The sequence below is a fragment of the Lipotes vexillifer genome, unplaced genomic scaffold (assembly GCF_000442215.2).
Source record: "Lipotes vexillifer unplaced genomic scaffold, Lipotes_vexillifer_v1.1 scaffold814, whole genome shotgun sequence".
NCBI lineage: Eukaryota > Metazoa > Chordata > Mammalia > Artiodactyla > Lipotidae > Lipotes > Lipotes vexillifer.
In genome coordinates, this window is record NW_006784081.1 from 805,945 (window position 1) to 818,553 (window position 12,609).

The 12,609-nt window shown below is 58.3% G+C and overlaps 1 protein-coding gene across 1 annotated transcript in view; it reads left to right on the forward strand.

The window, feature by feature from the left end:
- The window catches only part of OBSCN (obscurin, cytoskeletal calmodulin and titin-interacting RhoGEF), a gene marked incomplete at its 5' end in the record, with an annotated part of 134,611 nt that overhangs the window by 108,915 nt on the left and 13,087 nt on the right, over positions 1-12,609 (forward strand). The window contains 10 exon segments of the mRNA XM_007456511.1: positions 496-663; positions 1,133-1,235; positions 1,588-1,717; positions 2,484-2,592; positions 3,643-3,794; positions 4,085-4,163; positions 5,686-5,728; positions 8,888-9,929; positions 11,867-11,918; positions 12,018-12,215. Of these exon segments, the coding sequence (XP_007456573.1) occupies positions 496-663; positions 1,133-1,235; positions 1,588-1,717; positions 2,484-2,592; positions 3,643-3,794; positions 4,085-4,163; positions 5,686-5,728; positions 8,888-9,929; positions 11,867-11,918; positions 12,018-12,215 (2,076 nt within the window).

Below are 12,609 nucleotides of genomic sequence, written 5' to 3' on the forward strand. Positions count from 1 at the left end.
CCGGAGCCTGTGCTCCGCAGCGGGAGAGGCCGCAACAGTGAGAGGCCCGCGTACCCGCCCCCCCAAAAAAAGAAAAAAAAAAAGAAATGGGTGGTGTCCAAGTATGTCTACTAGGTGGGGTCAGTACCTTGGAGGCCCCTGGATAGTTGCAGAATCATTGGCGAGGTGATTGAGGGTCTGGTTATCAGAAGGAGATGTCCTCTCCTTGGGTTTGGGTCCCCCAGCCCGGCCCCTGCCTCCAGCTAAGAGCCTGCCTTTAAGAGGCTACACTGTGCCCAGTGAGGTCTGGGGAAGTAGATGGGGGGCAGTGCTCCACGTCTCCATCCAGGGGTCCAGGTCAGCTTGTCTGGCTAGACCGCTGGCAGGGAACCCACACTGGCTCTTGTGTTGCAGGGGCAGCCTCCTCCATCAAACCCTGCGACTGTGACCCCCAGGCAGGCCCAGTCTCTTGTCCCTGATGGGGTTCCCTCTGTGACGGCCTCCTCTCCTTTCCAGATGGGAAGCCAGTGGAGGTGGACCCTCATCACATCCTCATTGAAGACCCCGATGGCTCATGTGCCCTCATCCTGGACAACCTGACTGGTGTCGACTCTGGCCAGTACATGTGCTTTGCAGCCAGTGCTGCTGGCTATGCCAGCACCCTGGGCAAGGTCTTGGTGCAAGGTAAGCCCTGGGGGGAAGGCCAGAGTGTGAGCGCCCAGGCCCCACCCTCTGGGCATTGGAAGGGTATCAGCCCTCATGGGGGGGCACGGGCCTGTGGATGGAGCTGGCAGGGGGTGGGTGTGAGCATCTTACTGAGGTCAGGGGACTCGCTGGTGGGCGTGGGGTCCTGCGCCGTCATGGTGTCTCTCTCTGTCTCTGTCTCTCTATGTCTCTATCTGTCCATCTCTCTGCCTCCATCTCTTTTTTGTTTCTTTCTCTGTATTTCTGTATCCATTTCTGTGTCTCTCTCTTTCTATCTGTCTCTGTCTCTCTCTGTCTTTTTGTCTCCCTGTATCTCTGTTCCTCTGTCCGCATCTCTCTGTTTCTGTGTCTCTCTCTGTCTATCTCTTTCTCTCTATGTCTCTGTCTCTTTCTCCATCTCTCAGTCTTTGTCTCTCTCCCATCTCCCCACATTCCCTGGACCCTGCAGTCCCGCCTCGGTTTGTGAACAAGGTCCGGGCAGTGCCCTTTGTGGAAGGAGGAGATGCCCAGATCACCTGCACCATCAAAGGTGTCCCACACCCTCAGATCAGGTGGGCCAGGCAGCTTGGGGCCAGGGTGGAGGTGGGCAGGTGGGCCTGCCCTGGGGCCATCCTGCCTGCCTGAAAAATGAGGGTGGGCAGCCTGTTCGCTGGGTTGGGGTAGGCTGGACACAGAACCTCAGCCTTTCCGATGAGAAGTGGGCATGATGGGGCTGCAGCACGTTCTGAACACAGCTCTAGCTGCAGCAAGGAGGACAGAGGATGTTGGGTGGGTGGCATCCAAGAGGGATGTAAGGGATGTCCTCTGTAAGGACATCTGGATCTGCAGGGTGGTTGAGGGGAGGGTCCTGAGCATGGGGGACCTGGGGAGACCCCACCTGACCACCCCCGGGGTTGGCTTTAGGTGGTACAAGGATGGGGCCCTGCTGACCCCTGGGGGCAAATACCAGACGCTGAGTGAGCCCCGCAGCGGCCTGCTGGTGTTGGAGATCCGGGAAGCTGGCAAGGAGGACCTGGGCCTCTATGAGTGTGAGGTGAGGAGGGTGGGCCCAGGGGGAGGGGGCTGAGGGGACCTGTCTTGGGGATCCTGCCTGGTTACCACCATTTCTGACCACAATGAGAGAGGGGACAGCAGACCACTGTCACCCACCATCCATGACGAGGGGACACCAGGCCACTGTCACCCACTGCCCATGATGAGGGGACAGCAGGCCACTGTCACCCACTGTCCATGTTGAGAAGACAGGGACGGAGGAGGCGGGCCCTGGGTGGAGCCCCCTCAGTCCTCGTGGCCCGGGGGGAACTGGCAATGGTCTGGGGAAGGTGTGTGCTGGCTGTGGTTCTTCCTGGCTGCTAGCTACTGCTGCTGCCGGCAGCCTTCATGGGGGAAGTGTGGGGCCCACTCCCCCTGGCAACTCTCAGGGAAAAAATGGACCCATGTCAGCTCTGGACCTGTGCTGTCCATTTTGGTCACTGTTGTCCACACACAGTGATTTAAATTTAAATCAGTTAAAGTTAATCTAGGTGAAGATTCACTTCTAGTTCAAGTACTCAGAGCCCATGTGGCCACTACACTGGACAGAGCAGATAGTGTCCTCACCATCACAGGAAGCTCCTGGTCAGTGCTGGGGACACAGTGGCTTGCCCGCTACCCTTTTCCCTGTGGTCAGGCTCTGCAGCTCTAGGAACAGCCGTGGTGGGCCCCCCATGCTACAGCTGGCCTGTACGGCCTCCAAGAGACTGCCCAGGCCCCCTGGGGAGCCACGGGCTCTAAGTGAGCCTCTGCTGTCTGCCCTGCAGTTGGTAAACCGGCTGGGCTCCAAACGGGGCGGCGCGGAGCTGTTCATGCAGAGCCCGGCGCTGCAGGCCCGAGAACAGCACCACGTGGAGCAGCTCGCTGCCGTGGAAGGTGAGTGCTTCCTCTGCCAGTCTCGGCCTGGGCTGGACCTGCCATATGCCTGGGCAGCGCCAGGTGGGGTGAAACCATCAGCGCCTCTAATCAGAGCACACTTCCTGGATGAGGGGAAGCAAGGATGGAGGAGGGGATTCAGAGGTTGAGGGGCAAGCACTGGTTGCCAGTTCCTGACTGGAGCAGCATGTATGTGGGCCGGAGGAGGGTGGGCTGTGAGCCCAGAGCCTGGGGAAGGCTGGAGGGGCAGTCCAAGGGGGTGGGGGTGGGGGCCTAAGCCCTGCTCACCATCCCTGGGGGAATAACAAGTGCATATAAAGGCCAGACCTGGGTCCTGAGCAGCCTGCCAGGCAGTGGTCGGAGGGGTATTATAGGATGGGTGGCAGGGATGGTAAGAGGGATGGCTCCACAGAAGCAGGCTGCTGGATCCCAACTTGGCTCCTGGGAGAGGGAACAGGTGTCAGGGGCCTGATCCTTCCACACTGGGTGGGGCTGGCTGAGGAAAAGAGAGAATGCCGTGGTTTGGCCTCCCTGGCCTGGCCTGGGCCAGGCTGCGAGGGGTCTGGGCTGTAGAATGGGCCTCATTAGGGAGCAGTGTGCTCCCGGGCAGGAGGTGAAGGGTGGCAAGATGCCTCACTCCTCTACTCACGCTTGGCTCCAGGGTCCCAGCTGGGCCCAGCCCGGGGATGGCCCAGGGCAGGCAGCAGCCCCAGGGGGAGTTTCTCCCAGTCTGAATTGCCTCACCTGGAAGGGGCTGCCAGGACAGATGTTGAGCCTCCCATCCTCGGGGGCACGCAAGCAGAAGCTGCACCAAAAAAGCTGGTGGAGCTGCAGCTCTCACAGTAGGATGGGCTGCGAGATATGTGTACCTCCCAAGTCCTGAAAGTTGGCTTCTCTGATGCCTTGAGCCATCGGATCAATCCCTCCCAGGGCCCAACGTGCAGGGGCTGCTGTCTGTCTGGACCCTCACAGAGTCGGCCACCTGGCGCCAGGAGCTCAGCCTTGGGGCCTTTGACGCCCTCTAGGGACTCTTCCTTCCCTCGTGGGCAGGGATCCTGTTCCTCAAGCCCCAAAGGGCACTGGTCAAGCTGGTTCCCATCGGAGGGCCCCATGGCATCTGCTGGCACCTCTATCCTGCCCTGTGGCATCTTACGTCGGACAGAGCAGGGCTCAGCATGCACCTCAGCACACCCTTTCGACTGGTGACAAGCACGTCCTACAGAGCTGTTTACTTCATTGTCATGATGGGTCTCTGTCAAGGTCCCGTGAACGCAGGGTGTGGAGGACGGGTGGCCCACCTGTGCCGGAAATGGCCTTCGTGCCTCATGAGGAGAGGCCAGTCTTCACAAACCCTGGAATTGGAGCCCGCTGCCTCCTGCTTCCTAACCCTATCCTGCCGCTTCATCATTAACCTGGTGGTTCTGCAGCCAGAATGGGCCCTGGCTGGCCCTGTGGGGTGGGGTGCTGCCCTTTCGCTTGTGAAACTGCGCAGGGCCAGGAGCCGCGCTTTGCACAGCTGCACCCCTTCAACAGCCAGTACTCACTGGAGCCCAGAGCCCACCTGGTGGCAGGTTAGGTCAGGAATGAAGGTGCCAGGAATGTAGCAGCCCACAGGTGCCCTAGCCACCACCCCCAAAAGCAACAGAGTGAGGCCCCTGTCAGGGAGGGTGAGGCAAGGAGCCCTGGATCTCTCACTGCTTGGCCTACAGGCCACAAGTTGGTGCTCTCTGGGCCCAACTAAGTCTAAACACACAGGATATTTTGGCTGGATCCCATTCTCTCTTCCAGTGGACTCGCCTCTCTCCAGGAGGCAGCTTGCACAAGCACATACAGGCACACACACGTGTGCATGCAGACACACACATTAGCATGGACACACATATGCACACACACAAACACGCACAGTAAATGTGGCTCCCAAGTGCCATACAGACACAGCTAGTACATTTAATTCACGTTCCTCTAACTGGAGACAAGGTTAATATACTCACATTCATCTAAGGGAAGTTCTTTTTCTATGTGGCACTGCAACAGAGCAGAAAATCCCATCGACCAAGGGACTAGGAGGCTGTGTGCCCTAGGGCATGCCACTTGACTTTTCTTAGCCTCCCCCTCAATTTTCCCCACAGGATGGCGAGAGGGACTGTTGAGATGTATGGGTGCTGGTAGCTGGTGGGCTGCCTGCTATCCAGCTGGGCAAGGCTGGGAGAGGCATCTCTGTGCCAAGCCTCACCCTGTCCAAAAGCTACAGAGGAAGAGGCCTTGAGATGGTGGGGAGTAGTTGCTGCCAGGTCTCCAATGGGTCCCGCCCTGTCCCTGGGACGTGGGTCCCCTATCAGCAAAATGGGAACCACAGGCCGTATCCTGCTGGCTCCAGCGAGGAGGAAAGCTAGGAAAGTCAAGAGACAGTTGAATTTGTGGGGTGCTCCTATGGGAAGACCTAGGTTTCCCTGCTCACTCAGAGCTCAGGACCCTGCTCAGGCATCCTCAGGTCATTCCCAGAGGGAATTCTGTGGTCTCATGCCACAGGACTCAGATGTGCTACCTCTAGGACGCTGGAGTCATTCTGCCCTGGAGAGACGCCCTTTGGTCTTTAGATTTTTTTGTGAAACAGGCACCAGCCACCCCGGTCCCAGTTTGGCTATCAGCCACAGGCCATTCCTTTTCCCTATCTAGGCCTCGGTTTCTATGAAAAGTGGAACTTCAGGCCTGACAAATTCACAGGGCTCCCTGGGCACATAGGCTGAAGGAAGAGCTTGGATTTCTGTGCGGGCAGCCTAGACAGAGCCCTTATTCTCCTTGAAGCTCCTGCAAGAACCCCTCAAGAGGGATTCTTCCCTCACGTGGGACACACTGTTATCACAACTCCTCATTCCCTAGCCACTCAAGGCAGGCATTATCACCTCCATTTCAAAGATGAGGGACCTGGGACTCTAAGCTGAGACATTCCTACCAGGGCCACACAGTCAGGCAGGTTTTGGATCCAGTGCCCTAAGCTGAGCAGGTTACTACACTGCCACGCCACTCAGATAGCTCAGCCCCCGAACACCGGCTGATCTGTAACCCTCGCTATTCCGACTGTTTTCTTTGTAGTCACTGAGCAGGAGACTAAAGTCCCCAAGAAAACCGTCATCATGTAAGTGCAGGCGTGTTCCTAACCTTCCTTCTGACTGCAGTGCTCCCTGCATGCCCACTAACCTCCCTGGACCTTGCCTGTGTAGCTTGGCCCCTTGCTTGTCTGACTGCTTGCCCACATGGCCTTTGTTCACCATGCAGACTGCCAGCACCTTGCAGATACTCCCAGGGCATTCACCTCCCCCTGGGCCCTTGGCTACCTTCACACTTCAAAGCTGTCTCTTCCAGGGTCTAAGTACCCTTTTCATGGCCCTGTTGCCTCAGCAGGGTAGACTTACTCTGTGTACGTCACAGTGGCTCACCCAGGGCTTGGACCCAGAATCATGCCAGTTAGGGGGGAGCAGGGACTGAAAGCTGCTTCCCCCAGTGTACTAGAGGCAGAATGCTACCCTAGGATACCCTAGGGCATTGTCCAACGGAACTTTCTGTGATGATGGAAATAATCTATATTTACACAGCCCACTACAGCAGCTACTAGCCGCATGTGGCTATTTGTCTAGTGTGACTGAAGAACTAGATTTTTAAATTTATTCGATTTTCAACAATTTGAAGTTAATTAAAATAGCATAACCATAGTGAACAGCACAGCTCTAGGGCCCTTAGAGGTCTCCAAACTCAGCCCTCACACTAGGAAGATGGGGACACTGAGGTTCAGGGAAGAGAGGAGGCTTGCTGAGGGTGGCTCACAATTGGAAGCCAGCCGAGAACTCATTTCCTCAGTGCCACACCCACTGTCCCATTCTCCACCCTTCAGTGCCTTCAAGGCTGAGGAAAAGCCACGCATGTTGTTGATAATTAAATAATACAAGAGGTCCAGAGCTAGGTGAACCCACAGAAGGCGGGACTGGTTTTGACCTGGATAATCTGGAAGGACTTCCAGTAGGAGATGTGTGAAGCAGATGGGTGGAAGAGCTTGTAAAATCCAGGAGGAAGAAAGACTGTGATTTCCTAAAGCCAGGGCACTGGGAGGCTCCAGGATGGGGAACCTCTTAATTCCCCATAGGCATAAGACCTCCTATAGGTGCCTGCAGGTGGTGAAATTGCTGGAGAATCCCGTCTTGATAAGCTCCTGGGTTAACCCTCCGTGACTTTCTCCCTTCTCCCCCAAAGCAGATTGCCACCTCACAATAGATGGGTGTGCCTGGGGCAGAAGTAAGTCCCATCCCTGGAGGTATGCAACCATGCCAGAGCTTTACACAGATCACCTCTACATTTCATCTATGAGGGGAGCATTGTTATTTACATTTTACGGAAGACAAAATGAACGAGCAGAGATGGGGCCAGGCAGCCCCACTGAGGAGGCATTAGGGTGTCCTCGTGCTTATGGGAGGCTGGACTAGGTAACTCCCAAGGCATCCTGAAGTCCAGTCTATTCCAGGCTTAGGGAGGTAGCAACCCTCACCCTGCAAGGAAGCGTGTACCCCTTTATCTTGAGGAATGGAGAGAGGCAACTGCCTGGCGCAGCATCCCAGCAAGGGCACTCCACACATTGTGCCTGTGGCACAGTGAGGGGCTCTAGGGAGCCAAGGGGTACCAGAAGGAAACGGGAGAGAGACCCCCTGCCACCTGGCAGCCTCAAGTACTGTGCCAGTGGCCTCAGAGCAGGGTGCCTACATGCCCTCGTGGGGGCAGCAGTGAGCCGAGCATGGGGGTGCATTTAGGAGGAGTGATCCAGCTGTCCAGTTCCACTGGACTCACTGTCTTGGCTCAGCAAATCAGGCAGTGTGAGGCCAGCAGATGGGGCCTTGCCCAGGTTTGGGCAGTCTCTGACCCAGGGACAAGCCTAGTGCCACTGAGTCTTGAGTGAAGCAGGAAGGCAGGCCTGTGGCCCTGAGTAGGCCACGTCTCCACGCCTCAGCTTCCCCATGAGTTAAGGGGGCATGGCATTTCCCCTTTACCGGGTGAGGGTCGGAGGAGGCAGGATCTGTACTTGCTATGTACCCCAAGGTGTGGCCACACATCTCTGGGCCCATGCCTGGGAGTAACTTCTCCTGTATGGAGCTGTGAGTTAGACAAAAGCAAAGCTGAACAAGAGACAGACAGAGTCCTAGTCATTGCAGGCAGCTGGTGACAGCACTGAGTTGTCACCATATGCATGCCAGGTCCCTCTGCCTGAGCCTGAGAGGAAATGCAGGTCCTGGGGCCCAGGAGAGCTGTGTGTTACTAAATGTGTTCCTGCTCCCTGCCTATGACTCATTGCACCCTCAGCGCCTGGCAAGGTCAGGCGTACTGGTTGGCATAGGAAGGCCTGGGCTGACTGGTGGGCTTCTGACTCTTGGCTCTGGGCAAGTTTCGAGCCCTTTTCAGCCTTGTCTGCACCTATAAAAGGGGGTCAGACCCATCCACCAGAATTGCTGCAAGGTCCCTGGCCAGCGCCCCATGCACACTCACGTGCAAACGGACTTGAGTTCTATCTCCTTTTCCCCTTCCATCCCCCTCCTGTTTTGGGAAATGGAGCCCAAAAGGGAGGCGGACTTGTCTGAGGTCACACAGCCCATGACTGGCCAAGCCATGCCTAGAGCCAGGTGTCCTTGCCGGGCCTCACATCCCCAGACCTGGAGGCCATGAGCACAGGCCACAGGTCAAGACTGACATTCCTCCTGCGCCTGCGGCATCAGCTGCCCAGCCTGTCCCTAAGCGAGGATCACTGAGGCACCTGCCGTCTGAGAGCCCCTGTAACCCCCACCACCCTCCTGCCATGTTACAAAGCACAAAGCACTGATGGGATCAACAAGGAGGGCTGTGTGGCTTGCACCCCTTCATTAGCTCTGTAAGGAGGGCTGGTGTCTCCAAAATGAGACAGCCATAAACTAGGAGGGGAGATTGACACATGACGTTACAAACCAGTCTGGGGTTTGGAGGTACCCGTGTGATGTAGCATGGGCCTCCCCTGATGCCTCAACCCTCATTTTGAGATGTGTACACTAGAGCCTGAGGTTGGCCATATGAGACTCTGTGCTTTGTTTCTTTGGTTCTCTGGATGGGGATCTGGAGATCCAGCTTAAGCCCACGTGTAGGAGTTAGTTTATGCAATTTCGCCGCTTGCTTGCTTGTACATTAACCTGATCTCTCTCGCTGGCCCCTGAATGTGCTGGTGGCAAGAGCACTGGGTGAGGCTGTGGGTCTCTGTGCCTATCTCCTCTCGGCCCTCTCCCCACAGAGAGGAGACGATTACCACTGTGGTGAAGAGCCCCCGTGGCCGACGCCAGTCCCCCAGCAAGTCTCCCTCCCACTCCTATCACCCTGCCAACCTGCCCAAGCCAGGCCTGTTGGCCCCTGAGCTGCTGCCCACGCCAGGAGCCAGCCAATCCCACAGGCCCGAGGCAGAGCCAGGCTGGAGGCCCACTGTGCCCACTCTGTACGTGACGCAGCCCGAGGCCCACATGTCAGCCCTGCCTGGGGACACTGGGCCCCAGCCCAGATGGGTGGAGGTCGAGGAGACCATTGAAGTTCGGCTGAAGAAGACTGGCTCGACGGGCGCGTCTCTGGCCAGAGAGACGCCTGGCAGCTCGGAGGGGCTCCTCTCCACACTGCCTGGCAGGATGCCTGGAGGAGGCCCCAATACAAACAACTCCAACAACAAGCTGTTGACCCAGGAGCCCCCAGCCATGGCCAGTGTTGGCGAGCCCCTAATCTCCCACGTGGAAAGGGGGCCAGAGACCCCTGAGCTTTCCCTTCCCTGGGCTGCTGACGAGGAGGCACCCCTGGAGGAGACAGAGGAAAGAGGTACCTACCAGATAGAAGAGCCCCTGAGTGCCGATGGTCTTCAGGGCCGGGACCCCAAGATCCTCACACACAACGGCCGTGCACTCACACTGGCTGACCTGGAGGATTACGTGCCCCAGGAAGGGGAGACCTTTGGCTGCAGCGGCCCCATGCCCAGTGCTTCCGATGACCCGCCCTGCGAAATCTCAGTGCTTCAGAGAGAGATCAGCGAGCCCACCGTGGGGCAGCCCGTCCTGCTCAACGTGGGGCTCCCGCCAGGTTCCCGAACCTCCCCTGGCTTCTTCACACGCATGCCCAGCTCCCGGGAGGCGTCTCCATCAGGGTCGCAGGACCTTGGCCCCAGGGGCATCTCCTTCTGCTTTCAGGAGGCCCGGGCTGGAGGTACCAAGTCCCGGAAGCCGTCCTTCTGCACTCAGGTTCAGCGCTCTGTGGACAGTGGCCAGAGCAGCTTCAAAACGGAGGTTTCCACTCAGACGGTCAGCTTTGGGACAGTGGGGGAGACTGTCACCCTGCACATTTGCCCGGATGGGGACGTGGACCCTAGCCCCTCCCAGGGCTGAGACCAGGACCATCAGGAGCTGGGTGGCTAGGATTGAGATGAGAGACTCTTGGGGCTGGGACACCCCTGACTAAGCTGCCATGGTTGCATGGGGCAGCAGAAAGAGGCAAATGGCTTTGGGGCCGAGGACCCTGCCTGGCACCAGCATCAACTCACCTCACAGCTGCCCTGGGTTTTCAACTCAGGAGAGAGTCCCAGAGCTGGCACCCCTCGGACACGTGTGCTCTGACCCTGCCCTGGCTCTCCAACAACTCAGGACACCTCCCTCCCCTTCCTCCCTGGGTGCTTCCTACCTCACAGGACTCGGTCTTCAGCTGAGGACATTGCACACATCTGTGATCTCAGAGTGTACCGAAGCTGCTCTGAGAGCACTGGCCGGAGTGACTCGCAGACTGCAGCTCTGGGTTCGGGGGCTCCAGACACAGGGCAGGCACTTGGGCATCTTTCCTGCTCCGTTCATGAGGCAGTGGCTGCCACATGGGCCTTGTCTGCCCCAGCTTAGGCCCCCGTCCCAGTGGCCAGGCCTGGCACAGCCCTGCCTCTCACCCAGGCTGGGGGTTCCAGCCTCCCTCTCGATAGGGGGCTTCCCCCAAGCCACATCTTACCCGTGAACGTTTTTTCTTGGCCTCCAGGAGGCCTGTGTGGGGCCCAGCTCTACAGACCCTCCTAGGCCTTTTCTACAGGGTGGACCAGGGTCTCTGTGTGGGAAGCAGCCCCCGTCAGTCGGCCCTGATGATGCTAATAAACTGGTTCCTTGCACTATCTTTGCTCTGCTCTTTTTTGCTTCTCCACCTGGTGACTCCGATGACTCGGGAGGGAGGGGCCCTCCTGGCCTGGCCCTGGAGACCAACCAGTGGACAGCCCAGGCCCTTTCCATTGACAGCCCTGGGTGGGCCCTCAGCATCGACCTGTGGGTCCTGGCTAGTCCTGGGGATCCTGGGTGGAGACGAGATATTTCGCCTGGCCAGCTTGCTCACATGTGGGCTAAGGGGCTGGTGACAGGTGCACACAGTGTGGCTGGGGCAGCGCATAGTGGTTGCTCCTGCTGGGGGCCTCCTGTGCAGCTGGGTCCTTTGTCAGGACAGACATGGGGGTGTGATGTGTCAGGGGTCCTGATGACCTCCTTGGAGTGGGGAAGGACAGGATGGTTGCCCCAACGCCATAGAGGGCAAACAGATGACAGCCTACCCAGTTGCCTCTTCAGCCTGGTGGGCCCTAGGATACAGAAGATCAACAGGAGAGAGGCTCTGGGGCAGGGGAGAGCTCCATAAAGGGGGACCTTCTAGAAATGGAGTGGTGGGCATCTCTGAATGGCCACACAGGGGCTGGCAGCCAGGTGGAGGAGGGAGCTGCACTGAAGGCTGAGGGCAGGAAGCTGAGACACAGGAGGGTCTGAAGGTTCCCGGGGCTGGCACCAGGTGAGAGTGTAATGGTCTGGGTCAGGCCAGGCTGCAGGTGGAAGGGAGAACGCTGCTGGGTGGAGGACAGGGGCTGCCCTGGGAGGGCAGGAATGGAGCCTACCCTCTGTGGAGTTCATGGCTCCTAATTTGGCATCTGGCTGTCCCTAGCTTCCCTAGACTGTGGGGCTGGGTCCACTTAAGCCTGGGTGACCCAGTACCCTATGATCCAGAGTGGGCTACAGAGCAAGGCCAGCCCCAGGATGAAGGGATGAGACTAGCTGAGACTGAGGGGCCACCCAGAGTGATGGGTGGGAGTCCAGGCCCAGCTGCCCCTATAGGAACTGACATTCTTGTGAGGGCATGTATGTAACACCCTGCGGGTGGACCAGTCCTGAGCTTGCTGCCTATAGTGCCATCTCCCCTGGCACAGTCTCTGGATCCCTTCTTCTCTCAGGGGCCTCCACCTTCGGCCCTTCCTGCACCCAATGTGTGGCTGGAGCAGGAAGGTGGGAAGGGTGGCCTGGGGTTGGCTCATCTGGGCAGTATCCCACTCCCCGGGCTCAGGCCAACCCTCACTCCTATGCGTGGACCTGCCTCTCCTACAGATGCTGCCATCGCACCCCCAGGTGCCCTGGGGCAAGTGGACCAGGAGAGCACATCCATCCAGAGGACACTGATGTGCCCTGAGGCTCCGGGACCCACCACAAGGGAACATACCAGCCCCGGCCCCAGACCTGGGGGGCCACCCGAACTCCAGGAGGCCGGCCAGAATCCCCCAGGAGTGGAGGCTGGGGATGCATCCAGTGAGGCCTGGCAGCAGGCTGAAGGCAAAGTACCACCTGCTTCCAGGACCACCCCCCCCACACCTAACCTCCCCTCCGTTCTGACACCAACCTTGGTTAATTTGGGTGCCCATCCCATGGGGGTGAACTAGCAGAGCCTGGGGACCCCCAACGTTCTGATGGCTCCACATGTTGGGGACCCTGGACAAGGCCCACCCCTCACTCAGCCTGTGAAACCAGAGGAGTGGATGGGATCTGGGAGGTCCTTCCCACCCTGAGCATGTCTGTCCCAGGAGCCAGAGGCCTCCTGTGGTCAGCCCTCAGGGGACAGCTTGGGTACCCTGTGCTCCTGGGAAGGTGAGGAGGAAGAGGGAACAGAGAGTGAGAGGAGGAGGAGGGGAGAGATTAGGGAAAG